The sequence below is a fragment of the Podarcis bocagei genome (genome assembly GCF_964188305.1).
Source record: "Podarcis bocagei genome assembly, chromosome: 8".
Classification (NCBI taxonomy): domain Eukaryota; kingdom Metazoa; phylum Chordata; class Lepidosauria; order Squamata; family Lacertidae; genus Podarcis; species Podarcis bocagei.
The window spans coordinates 34,054,480-34,067,848 of NC_138133.1; the positions used below are offsets into that span (position 1 = coordinate 34,054,480).

Consider the following 13,369-nt stretch of genomic DNA (forward strand, 5'->3'; position numbering starts at 1 on the left):
CTCCCCACCCCACCCCGCCCGGCCTCTAAGGTCGGCGGCTGCCGGTCGTCGCGAGCGCGCACGTGTCCTTCGAGGCGCCTGTGGGGAGCCGTTGCAGCCGTTATTCCTTTGCGTTCGGTGAGTGGCTGTTATCTGGCGGGCTGGAGTCCGCGGGCGGGTGAACGGTCGAGAGACGGAGGAGTTCAGCAGCGTTAGGAGGGCCGCAAGCTCCCCATCCCTTGGGGTTTGCAGAATCCCACGGAACCTTAAACCGGCCTCGGCTTTCCTTACCCCACTCTTATCTCACAGCCCGTGCCATAGCCCTGGTCAAGACGACGCTACCCTATTTGGCCGCGTTTATATGTTGCTCTGCGGCTTGAAAACGTGCAGAACGGCTCTTGGAAGTGTCAGAACAATCATTGTATATATAACAAAACCTGAACAGACAGGAGAGCAGCTGGAACATGAGGGAAGAGGACTTGACTAAGAGGATGTAAGATAAAATGGTTTCAAAAGGCCTGATCCAGGGCACAAAACACGAAAATGCCCTTATCCTAGGGTAACTGAAGGTTTAGCCTTCAATTTAAGGGCGTCTTAAAAATGATATTGATATTTGGGGTGTAGCATATGGTCCTGTCTATCTTTTTGGTTCCAGGTCATTTAAAGCAGGCACGTCCAACTCCCAAGAGACTGTGATCTACTCACAGTATTAAAAAAACAACAACTGGCAGTGATCTACCCTTAAAAAAAAAAAATAAAGATCGCTAGGGGTCCAAAGATTGACCAGGAACACTCCGTGATCAACCAGTAGATTGCATTTGGCCTGTTGGACATGCCTGATTTAGAACTTAGCATTAACCTTTAATCGTGCCCTTGTTTTCTCTTGGCTGATCCCAGCCAGACCCCAAAGTCACTTGTAAGTTCTTCTGTTCCTTCCTTTTGGAGAACAATCTGAACTTATTACCAACTGTCATGGACCAGAAGAATTGACCCCCCCCCATCAACACATCCCTAATTATGTTGCACCATTGACTATGCAGTCTGCTGTGGTAGCTTAACCTTGGCTGCAATAACGGGGTAAACTAATTATATAACAATTTGCTTGCCTTACACAAGAATTCACTTCATGAGTTTACCAGTCAAAATCTAACAAATTGCTTTGTCTTGAATCAAACCTTTTTCTGTAACCTGAACCTGAACTGTAAATTATTGTCTTGTTGTTTTCTCCCACAGGTCTTACACATATTTTGAAAATGTCGTATATGCTTCCACATTTACACAATGGCTGGCAAGTAGACCAGGCCATTCTTTCAGAAGAAGACCGTGTGGTGGTCATTCGTTTTGGGCATGACTGGGATCCAACATGTATGAAAATGGACGAAGTTTTATATAGTATTGCTGAGAAGGTATTTCATTTTTATTAATATTGTATTATATCCATTTAATCCATATTTATATATTAAACCAATAACATAAGCTTATGAGAAAACATGCCAATTATTTTGTTTACATTTTTATCTGAGAAGGAACAACTGAAATGCATGGTTTTTATGTAAAATATTTTTTTCAGTAAAGGTCGCACACATCCAGAGTCATGTGAGTAGGCTTCCTCTTGTATCACGAGACTTCCTCTCTGCCCTCTGTAGCACTCCTGAAACCTGCCTGAGGGTCTTCCAACCCCCTGGAGCACAATTTTGTGGGAGCGGTACAAGGGAGGGGAGCAAAGGAAAGTTCATATTATGCTATAATAATGAATTATATTGGTTCTTGCCAGAATACAAAAGTTACTGACTTTCCTAAACTTATAATCTTTGTGGTTGCAATGAATGAAATTGAATTAGAATCACAAAAGGAGGCAGAACAAGGCAAAGTTCTTGTATTTCTTCAATGTTATATTGCCATTCGTTTGATTGTTTTATGCAGTTGTGGTCCTTTAATTTTGTTTGTTAACTGTTTCTTACTGTAGAGTAATTGTTTCCAAATCAGCTTTTCTACTGAAAAACTTTACCAGGCTTCCTCAACCTCAGCCCTTTAGATGTTTTGAGACTACAATTCCCATCATCCCTGACCCCTGGTCCTGCTAGCTAGGGATCATGGGAGTTGTAGGCCAAAAACATCTGGAGAGCCGAGGTTGAGGATGCTTGCTCTTTACCTATCTGCTGCAACACTCCTGCGTTATTGAAGAAAGTTCTAGGGGTATAACTACCTCATGTAAAGGCCTGGATAAGCCTTTCAGATCTGATTATTGCATCATGTTAATTGAAATTATATCCTAGAATGGAACCCTAGCTTTTTATCAGAGAGGAAGATTGATAGGCATTTGCAAGCCATAGTTTAGGGTAGACCTAATGCTGATCTTAATATTCATCTAACCTGTTTATCATTAAAAATGATCCCAGAATGTTTTACAATATACAAAATAAATACACCACTCACAATGAAATCATTTTCATAAAACAAATAAAATGCTAAAAATTCTTAATCACTTACAACAGATTGATAAGTCACTGAGAGCAGGCTACACAACTGTATACCAGTTTAGCAAAAAACCTGGGCGAATAGGCATGTTTTTAACTGTTGCTGAAAATCTATCAGTTTCAGCACCAGTTGGATCTGGGAAAGAAGGGCATTCCACAGTTTGGGTGCTGATATTAAGAATGCCTTAAAGCTTCCAGGAACCTCTGCATTATTGGAACATAGTTTGAAAAACAGTGTTCTATACCATTGTAAAGAATTTACTGGTACTTGGATAGGTGGTAGATGAGGGAGGTTTGGCATATATTTTAAAGCAGCAAATATGCTAAAGGTAGTTGCAGAAGTTATGGGGGCTGAAATAAAATAGGACTCTTTCTGTCACATGAAGGGCGCCTTTGGATCTAACCTTATATAAAATTGCATTGCAGAAGTTTTTGTGAAAACTAAAATAATAAAATTCATACTTATGCTATTAATAACAGCATAGAATTCAAACTGTTATGAAAACAACCCTAAAGGCAATCCAATTGCTTGTATTACTGCTTCTGAGCAATAAAAGACAAATTGACTTTAAACTTCAGGGCAAATATAGTAAGTTCATGTACCAAAATTGAGACATAACTATTTAGTATTTTGACATTTTAAAGGAAGATATAGCTAGAAATATTAATAGGCGGGAGAAACATTGTCAAGGAAATATCAAGGAAAAGGACATAATATTCTTTGGAATACTTTTATAGATAGTAATATAGTCCTACCTCGGGTTACAGACACTTCAGGTTGCATTTTTTTCAGTTTGTGGACCACTGAAACCCGGAAGTACTGGAACGGGTTACTTCCAGGTTTCGGCAGTCGCGCATGCGCAGAAGTGCTAAATCACGCTTTGCGCATGCACAGAAGTGCTGAATTGAAACCCACGCGTGCGCAGACACGCTGCTGCGGGTTGCAAATGTGCTTCCCGCACGGATCACGTTTGCAACCCAAGCGTCCACTGTAGTTGAAAAACTAGTAACTTGGCAAGCATATTGGCACTTAAATTTTACGTGGGGGGAAAAGAACAATGTAACTTTGTATTTGAACATCTCCCTCTGCAGAAATAGCAGATTAAAGAGGGTGATCCTTCCTCATCTTCTTGCTTACAAGTCCTGTTCGGATATCACTGCTGTACAAAGAGTGAGTAATCAGTTGTACTGCATATTTACACTAGAACCATCATGCAAACCTATTGTTATGCTACAGTTATATTCTGCACTGGGAGAAAATTTAGTTGACAGTGAGCACTGAAGTTTCCAGTTTCCATGCTGGTCACTATCTTAGAATTTCCAGTAAGTGCAGCTTGTTCTTCCACTGTTTATGCTCCTTCTCTGATACACTATGCATAATTTCCAATATAACCATGCAGTTCTGGGGTGTAAAAATTAACATACGTGTTTTGGACAACAGTGACTTCCTGTCAGGTCCAGCAAAACAAAAAGTTTGCCAATATGTGCCGCTAAAGAAAAAGGCTTTTAAGAATATTTGTCTACTTCTGTTCTTATGAGCTGCATATCTAACCCCATCATCACTAAACATTTAAAGCGGTGTCATACCATTTTAAACAGTCATAGATTCCCCCAAAGGACCCTTAGAACTAGTTTGTCAAAGGAGCTGAGAGCTGCTAGACCCCTATTCCCTTACAAAGCTACAATTCCCATAGTCCCTGGGAGATGGATTGATTGTAAAACCATTTTGGAAATTACTGTTTGTAAGCGGAATGGGGTCTCTCTGTCTCTAGCATTCAAAATCAAAAATGAACTCCTTGGCATAATGAGACTTTTTATTTCCTGGTCTTTGAGCATTGAGGGTTTGGCATCATGTTTTAGGGTTTTAATACTAACACAAGGGTCAAATATTTTTAAATTTTCAGAATTCTCTAAGTCTTGCAGTAGGGTTATAAGTGCCTTAAGAAACATATATTCCACTGTATTAAAAATACTTATGCATAGGTTCTTACAGGTTTATGTGTATATTAGTGTGTTGCAAAGGTTGTCAACCTTTTTGGGTCCACGGCTCCCTTTACCAACTACATTCTTTCTGTGGCCCCCCGTGAGGCTCAGGAGCCCAGTTATGTCACCCTTTTCCTGCAGAGCTGACAGCCCCTCACCCCTTTTTGAACCTTTTTGTATCCAGTCCTGGCATCCAATGAAATATGGATGTGTTTACAGGTGTGTGTCTAATATAGGAGAGGTAAACAGGAACTGAGCAGAAACAGCAAAGTTTCTTGTATTGTGAATTTTTGAAGGGATATTTACTGAGACTTTTTGTGGGTCTTATAGGAGATACTGGTGGGTACACTGTGGCCCACAGACACCACACTGGCAACCCTGACCTTCTTGTTTTTCTTCCTTCCCAAATCTCTTATATGTTAGTAAAATATGTCTGAAGTGTTAAACTCATTGGCAATTGCAGAACAGTGTATTTTTTAAAATTAAGCTGTTTCAATCATCACTGCCACAGTATCAGTATGACCTACTGCATTGGGTGGGAGCTGTAAACTAATGAAGATTATGTGCAAATTAATACTGAACAACTTGAGATTTCCTAAAGCTTGCAGAAAAACAAACGTTGAATTCTGGCTGCTACTGGGCATAGTGCAAATGGATCGGACCTGAACATATCTAAAATATAAAACCGTATTCTGTGTTTCAGTTCTTGTTATGTGTGTCTTTCGTTTTGAAACAAAATGGGAAAGACTTGTATCCTTTGGGAAGCAAATCCCAGTGAGCATGTTTCTCTGTAAACTTCAATACAGTGGAACCTTGGGTTGCAAACATGATCCGTGCGGGAGGCATGTTCGCAACCCGCAGCGCCACGTCTGCGCACGCGTGGGTTGTGATTTGGTGCTTCTGCACATGCACAAAGTGCGATTTAGCGCTTCGCATGAGCGACTGCCAAAACCCAGAAGTAACCTGTTCCAGTACTTCTGGGTCCGGCACGGTGTGCAACCCGAAATCGCGTAACCTGAAGCGTCTGTAACCCGAGGTAACACTGTATTGTGAAGCTATTTTGCTTACAATTAATGTTTTAGAACGTAGTATGTTCTAAACACACATTCCTCTCCCATAGGTGAAAAATTTTGCTGTTATTTATCTTGTGGATATCACCGAAGTGCCAGACTTCAACAAGATGTATGAACTGTACGATCCCTGTACGGTCATGTTTTTCTTCAGGTATACTATAACTTGTATATTTTAAGCTGATAAGTGTTTTCCAGGCTTTCTCTAATTTTTGACTGAATCTGTTTATTTGTGTCATGTAGTGCAACTAAATAAGCTGCAGAATAGAGTAACTTTATTGATGTCTGTAATCCTACAAATATCTGTTGAATACCACTGGTACAGCACTGGATACAACCCCATTAATCTAATCTAGTCTTAGTATAAAGGAAATATACATTAAAGTAAATCACTCCATCCTGCCCAAATGTAGATGGAAATAGGGAGGAGTATATATTGCAGAACATGGGGGCTACATGAAATACTATGTAACTATAATATATTAATAATATCCTTCCCCATTTTTCTTTCCTTTCTTAAAGAAACAAGCACATAATGATTGATTTAGGCACTGGTAACAACAACAAAATTAACTGGGCAATGGAGGACAAACAAGAGATGATTGACATCATAGAAACAGTTTATAGAGGAGCACGTAAAGGTAGAGGTCTTGTTGTATCACCCAAGGACTACTCAACCAAATACAGATATTGATCATTTGATCATTTTACTACAAGTCTACTTCTGGAGCTTCGTGAACTCAAACTTTGTATAAAGTGTTCTTTCTTGCTTTCGTCTCCATTGTGAATATATTTTTGAATTTATGTAAATATGTTATCTTATTTTTTATGCAAAAAAACTTGCTTGATTTTAGAAATAAAGTATGTCTTTTACACATAGTGTTTTGAATCTTACATTTTTCAGAATATTATTTTTATAAAACTATTATTTTTTATAGGAATGGATTGAGCTATGTCCAGTTGAAACATAACAAATGCCTCTAGACAACATAAACCATATTTCATCAGAATAAAAAAATACAAAAATACAGTACAGTGGTACCTTGGTACTTGAAGGGCTTGGCTCCCGAACGCCGCAAACCCAGAAGTGTTCCGGTTTGTGAACATTTTTTGGAAGCTGAACGTCCAACACGGCTTCCGATTGAGTGCAGGAAGCTCCTGCAGTTAATCGGAAGCCACGCCTTGGTTTTTGAACTATTTTGGCAGTCAAATAGACTCCCAGAACAGATTAAGTTCGAGAACCAAGGTACCACTGTATAAGTCCCACAAGGCACATTTTTGTGATTGGCTTGGATCCAAATACTGTTCTCCTATCACCAGATGGCTGGGTTGGGTGGACATGGGATGTGAAGGTCTGTAGATAGGAGGGATTGGAATGATCCCTCTTGTGTGAGCAAGTAGAAAGTGCCTTACAGAGCAGGAATTTTGGATTCAAGCAATTGTTTAAGGCTCACCTTTAGAATCTGGGAATCTAAAGTTCATGGATACCAGAAAACATGCATAGCACCAACTGATACAAATCACTGTAATATTAAGTAATCATTGTAATAAGGGAATTCAGTCAGTGTTTTATGTGTTCCACTTTCAGAGCCTAAAGCAGTTCCAGTATAGATTTTTCAAGAAAGTTGGAAGGCAGACAGTATCCATTGCTGGCCAAAAAGAAATACATGTCCCAGGATGTCTTTGAAGAAAAAAGGCAACTTTCCTCCCTTTTATTTCCTCCCCTCTTAGCATAATTATGCTATGTTTTTAAAAAGGTAAAGGGACGCGGGTGGTGCTGTGGTCTAAACCACTGAGCCTCTTCGGCTTGATTATTATGAAGTCAGCAGTTCGAATCTGTGCGATGGGGTGAGCTCCCGTTGATCTGTCCCAGCTTTGCCAAACTAGCAGCTCGAAAGCATACCAGTGGAAATAAATAGGTACCGCTGTGACGGGAAACTAAACGACATTTTCATGCACTCTGGCTTCCGTCAGTGTTCTGTTGCACCAGAGGTGGTTTAGTCATACTGGCCACATGACCCAGAAAGCTGTCTGGACAAACACCGGCTCCCTCGGCCTGAAGCGAGATGAGCGCCACACCCCATAGTCAAGTTTGACTGGACTTAACTGTCCAGGAGTCCATTACCTTTACTTATTACAGTTTTTACTGAAAGGAGATATATAGGAATTTCCTTCAAAAAGAAATATTTTGTTTGGCCTCTACACACAAATAATTTGTAGAAACAAAACTAAAGCACTATAATTCAGCAGTGGCAATTCCTTATTTGTTTCAAAAGTATCCTCTCAGTTAAAAAATTATATTAATAATTTTGAGGCTGCTCAGCCTCAGGGGGCCCTAATTCTGTGTGTATCTATAAACCTGCCACTGGTTCCTAGGTTTATTTGTGTAATTCACATAATTAATGGTGTTACAAGTTGACATGGGCTTGTGTGCTTCTGGGTTACGGTTCTTACATAATTAAGACACCTAATATCTTGAATTTATCCTGAGAATTAAAATCAATTTAGTTCTGGCTGGTCTGTGCTCCAGTGGCATGCAGTGGTCAGAGTTCAAAACATGCAACTCATACAGGTACTAGTCAGCCAATGAGGTGGGGGGAGGGAACATAGGAGAATGCAAACATCTGAACTTTTCCCCAGTTGTGTTAGTCTTAGTATGGTCTCTTCTCATCTGGTGCTCATAACATTTATCCCTGTATGATCTACCAAGAGGAAAAGTAGGGTTGTTGAGCTTTATTTAGTTTTGCCCAAAGTTGTTGAGCAACAAAACTGGCACACCGGACAACCCTAGGGAAAGATAAGAACCCGTGGGCAAAAATACAATGGAAACTTACATGAACATAATCTGTGGTTGTTTATATTATGCTGATAAAAATATGAATCACCATGGTCTTCACTGTTACAGTAAACTAGGTTTCAGTGTTCGTTGGGGTGATTCCAATGTTAGACACACAGGTAAACTTAAGTAGTCCACCGAGCTCAAGGATGAATAATGACTTTGACTCATGCGAAAGTGTTTAAAAGCAAATGATACCTTCATTAGAGAAATAATGAATGCAAGTGACTTTACATGTTCTGCTTGATTTTTCTTCCGCTATAGCCATACAGTTATTCAGTTCCAAGCATAGGTTTTTTGTCGTTTTCATGTCTCCCTCTTCAGTGCTGCACAAAATTAATATTAGCACAAGGCTTGAGTTAAAATTAGGAAAATGAAACCATCAGGCCTGAATTTGGCCTCTAAATAGACTTTCATTATCACATTACACATTTACATATTCTTCTAATTTATAATGAAAAGAATGCCATTGAATTGAGTAGACACATTTTTCTGGTGAATTTTTTTTGTACTAGAACAATATAATGTCAGAATATTCTTATGACAGAATATTTAGCTATACTAAACAGGCATCTGCTATGCCATTCTTCTGCAACATGCTGCATCTACTTAATTTTAGTTTCCCTGAACTATCTGTAACTGCATGTCTTCCCTACACTCAGTTGAGTGTTATCTGTCTTGCAGAAACTCACCTACATTTGCATTGTAATTAAACTACTATACATTCATACCTTCTTTTCCACATCCAAGCACTTTTGAGTACTCAGTTGTTGAATACACTCTTAAAATAACTTCTTCTCTCATTGGCTTGAGTTAACTTCTACCTCTATTAGCCTGTCCATGCTTTAATATTAGCAGAGGGGGATTTCCCTCACTTTCCATTGTTAGGAGATGCTAATTTGGTAATGACATGGAAGAGCCTTCTCTGTGAAGCGCAGTCCTACACTCATGATTTTTGACATGTACGAGCTAAATAAAATGTACTAGTTTGCTCAGGTACTTTAAATTTTGTTTGTAAAAAATGTATTCATGACTTAATTTTTTTTTAATGAATCATTGATTTAGCCTTCTCTGTTGAGCTATTTGCTGGTCTTTTTAAGAAAGAAAAAGGTTTTGTTTTGAAAAGGATTTTATCAATAAATCTATCATTGAAGGGTGGCTATTAATCTTCAACCAATCAGTCAGTCAATCAATCAATCAATCAATCAATCAATCAATCAATCAATGTAATGTAATGTATTACTGAAGCCCAAACAAAAAGAACACTGAGAGTGTTTTCGTCTGAACTGGTGTTTCAAAAATATTATACTCCCGGACAGATGACTATCAATACCACATTATTTTACAAAGCCAGAATCTTACCGTTAGTTCTTCACTGGTGTTTTCTATCCCAGCTTGTGCCATTAGTCCAGTAACATGCTTCTCTAAATCATCTATGCGCTCGCCCATTTCATCTGGTAATAAAAGGTTAAAGAGCATTGTGGTTGTTTTCTTTGTCATTAGTAATCAAGCAGTGGAAAGACAGATTGCCCTTTCACCAGGTATTGTCTAATGCTCAAAGTGACATGAAACTGAAGGACATGCCAGTCAAGAGTGGTTTTGACTGAGAAAACAGGCTGCAATCCTATATGCATGCTTGGTGAATTCAATGGAACTTACTTCTGTGTAGGCATAAGATTTTTGTTTTGGCATTGGTCAGTATAAATGACTGGTATAGCTTCTCTATGGCCCTTTAATGGCCCTTGGTGGACTGAAGTAATAAATGAGAGCTACTGGGCTCCCTTATGTATTTGCATAAGATTTAGTGGATTCCCATCACTGATTACTGTTCCAGGCAATTAGTACAATTTCTTTTTAGCAATTATTACAATATATTTGAATGTATTTTTATCCAACTTTTAGAATCATAAGCAGTTATTTTGAAAAAAAAAATGGTAATTATAAATCAAGCAGGTTACATAAATGGCTTCAAAAGTGTGATCAATCGGCAGAATTTGTGATTAGTTTTAGAAAATAAACTGAAAAGGATATTTCTTAGAAGTAATTTGTCCGTCAGTGCTTGAAAGTTTTCCTGTAACTGTTGTAGTAGATTTTCTGCCTGGAAAAAAAGATACTGTTAGCAAAACGTGTTTATGCTGTTGGAAAATGAGTCCATCAATTTGCTGTAATAAAATGGCATAAAAATAGTCAGCTTGGATTTTGTACACTGGGATAGGAAATGCTAGCTACATATTAAGGCTGACTAAAGGAAGGTATTGTAAAGTGCATGTATACTCAGAAGAAAGAAGAATGTCTTCCTACGTGCAATGGGCTTCATCACAATCCTGAATTTGCATGAAGTCAGGGCAGTGGAGCAAAAGAAAAGGCAGATTATATAACACCAGTGGCCATGGCATGGGAGTGAGAAGGGAGAGATACTGACAGGGATAAAGTAGTGGCTCAAAACAACAGGCGACTGAATAAAGCAGGAATGGAAGAAACAAAGGAGAACAGCAATTTTGAACATTGGCAGAGGTTTGCGTAAAGTACCTTCATACAATGGAATATTTTAGGGCTCCACATCCTTTATCTCTCTCACATGAGTCAGCTGAGGAATGGAAGAGGGAAAATGTTGAGTACAGTGAGAAGGAAAGAATCCTGAAAGAAAAAAGTGGGTGTTTTAAACAAGTACAGATATCTGAGTAAAGTAGGAATGGAGGGACCCATGGGTGTAGCCAGGGGGAGCAGCTGCCCCCCTAAATCAAGTAAATAAATAAAAATACTTAACTGACCAATTGCATTGCAGATAACTCGGTTCTGCCCCCCAACATAATGTCTGCCCCCCTAAAATAAATCCTGGCTATGCCCATGGCTCAGGGACCAAGGAAAATTGTGGTTTAAAACAACAGTGCAGTAGAGGTCTGGATACAGTAAGGATAGAGGGACCCAGAGGAAAAGTAAGATTATGAATGGAAGAGCATAGTCCTATAGTCACTGAGAAGTTTTCTCAAGGGCAAAGGATATTGTAGATGCCTCACTATGAATGTGGAGAGAGAATTTCATTCTTTGAGAACTCTTTGCTGTGGCCACAGAGGTTTCAGCTCTGCAGCACCAGTGCTCTGATGCAAGGAGATGGCTCATTATCTGGGGAAGGGCAGATTGAATGAGGCAGTGGATCCAAAGTCTCCCATTTCCTGGATAGACCCTCCAAATTAGAAGAATTTGTCCCATGGTACTCAATAGGAGCAAAACTGAAAACCAAATGAAACAAAAAACAGGAACACTGAAATTGTTGGGAAAGAAAACTGAATGAAAGCCCAGTGGGACTCAGATACAGTGCTTCTTCCACCATTAAATCTGCCCACCCATCATGATGAGATGGCTCTGCCAATCTGTTTCAACAACATATTTTTTCTCTGTAACATTTCTGTTTACGTGTGAATGCTACTAATATGCTCAGGGGTGGGGGCAGAAATGATTGCATAAGTGCTTGGCACACCAAGAATTTATATTTGACATGGAAGCTATAATTATCAATGTGTGATTATAAAAGAACAAAGAAGCTCAAGCATGAATCCATTATGTAACATGCTATTGGGAAATGAGACTCTTGTAAGCAGAGTGTGCAACAACCGTGTATTGTAAAGTTAGTATCTCTGTACCTGTCAGCATCCTAAAAATAGAAAACAGGCCCATATCCAGCTGAGAGAGGATGATTGTATTGTATATAAGGTACTTTAAAAGTTACATTTACTCTACCAATTGTGATTAAGATATATAGAATTCAAGTAGGAACACTTCCCCTTGTGGCTTTTGTTACTTATAACAAATATGAATTTCCGGTTGGTGGCTTTTAGTACAGCAACCTTTTGTTGATTAATATAGCAGTCTCATCAACTAAAAAGCTGCAGTGATAAGATTATTGCACTGTTAATAGTTTTTTGAAATGCAATACAAGTCCTCATTGCCTCTGCAGCTCATGTGTACATCAGCTAAGTCTAAGATGAGAACAAACTGTTTCTCCCTTTAAAGCCGCTTTGTCTTGTATGCTGATTTGGGCAGACAGACTGGAACCGATTTGACTAAAACTCATTATTAATCAGCTAAGATTTCTTTGTGTGGCACAACCTATATGACACGCTTGTGAAGTACGAAAATGAAACGGGCAAGGATTAATTACTAAAATGAAAGAATCGTTTTAAGACTCCTGCACTTATCTGAATACTTCACGTTTATTATCTCCTGGTTAGGACTGTGATACGAATTAAAAGTATATAGTCTCATTTCCTGGAGTAAAGGCAAAGTTGAAAGTGGTATTAACTACCAGAGTGGCATCATAGGACGTGACACCTTCAGTTAAGAGGAATAACCGTGTCGTCGTCGTCCCTTCTATTTCCGTATTTCTGCCCTTTCTGCCTTCAGCTACTTTTTTCTGAGAGGCAAGAACACCCCCCCCCCATATGGACCGCCTTCCCTGCGGCTCCAAGTTGGCGAAATCTTCGACGGCTGGATTTCTCCCTGACCCGCTAGAAGTTAGTGCCCCATTTCCCACGCCCTATTTATTGCCAAAACAGCCACGAGACCCGTCCCCTCACTCCACGCAGCGACACATTTCGTGAGGGAGGCGCAGCCTTTGGGCTAAAACCCACGCAGCCCCGAGAGGCGCCGCCAAGTGCGAGGCAGCGTCCAGCACTCACGAACTGAGAGAGCTCCCTGGCGCTCTGAGGGTCGTTGTCCGCCATCCTGTCCTCCTCCTCCCTCGCTGTGGTGGCGCCGCCGCCGCCTCGTCCCTCGCCTTCCCGCTCTTCACCTCCTCAAACGGCCGCTGGTTGGCAGGACAGTGGGAGAAGCGGGAGCCGGCGGCGCGCGCCTTCAGCCCCGCGCCTGCGCGGCGACGGGGTAGTGGTGGCCGTTGAGCCTGCCCGCATCCGCCCCCGTAGCGACCCGCCCGCGTGCTTTGTCGCCAGGCGGCAGCCGTTGATGGAAGGCCGCGCTTAGCTCCCCGCCAACTGCCAACTTGTTCAAGGCACAGCTTGGATGTTTCA

At 40.2% G+C, this 13,369-nt stretch overlaps 2 protein-coding genes and 1 long non-coding RNA gene across 7 annotated transcripts; 2 read left to right on the plus strand and 1 right to left on the minus strand.

Moving 5' to 3' along the window:
- Window positions 1-4: 4 nt before the first annotated feature.
- TXNL4A (thioredoxin like 4A) lies at window positions 5-6,388 on the plus strand. 3 transcript variants are annotated; one of them, XM_081205844.1, is made up of 4 exons: window positions 5-117; window positions 1,213-1,385; window positions 5,560-5,663; window positions 6,032-6,388. In XM_081205844.1, the coding sequence occupies exons 2-4, from the start codon at window positions 1,233-1,235 to the stop codon at window positions 6,201-6,203; spliced, it is 429 nt and encodes a 142-aa protein (XP_081061970.1). In that variant the 5' UTR covers window positions 5-117; window positions 1,213-1,232; the 3' UTR covers window positions 6,204-6,388. The 3 variants fall into 3 exon arrangements, with proteins under 3 accessions (XP_081061970.1, XP_081061971.1, XP_081061972.1); XM_081205845.1 differs by lacking the exon at window positions 5-117 and adding an exon at window positions 127-472; XM_081205846.1 differs by lacking the exons at window positions 5-117; window positions 1,213-1,385 and adding an exon at window positions 3,551-3,627.
- Window positions 6,112-13,268, minus strand: HSBP1L1 (heat shock factor binding protein 1 like 1). Of its 3 annotated transcripts, XM_081205853.1 has the most exons (4): window positions 13,022-13,268; window positions 10,365-10,443; window positions 9,708-9,799; window positions 8,526-8,671 (listed from the first exon to the last, which is right to left on the minus strand). In XM_081205853.1, the coding sequence occupies exons 1-4, from the start codon at window positions 13,064-13,066 to the stop codon at window positions 8,666-8,668; spliced, it is 222 nt and encodes a 73-aa protein (XP_081061979.1). In that variant the 5' UTR covers window positions 13,067-13,268; the 3' UTR covers window positions 8,526-8,665. The 3 variants fall into 3 exon arrangements, 1 of the variants encoding a protein (XP_081061979.1); XR_014010956.1 differs by lacking the exons at window positions 10,365-10,443; window positions 13,022-13,268 and adding an exon at window positions 6,112-8,211 and having other exon boundaries at window positions 8,544-8,671; window positions 9,708-9,838; XR_014010957.1 differs by lacking the exons at window positions 8,526-8,671; window positions 9,708-9,799 and adding an exon at window positions 10,875-10,932 and having other exon boundaries at window positions 10,308-10,443; window positions 13,022-13,260.
- LOC308593465 lies at window positions 9,707-10,531 on the plus strand. The gene is made up of 2 exons (XR_014010958.1): window positions 9,707-9,812; window positions 10,387-10,531. It is a non-coding gene; the product is annotated as an uncharacterized lncRNA (long non-coding RNA).
- Window positions 13,269-13,369: the final 101 nt, after the last annotated feature.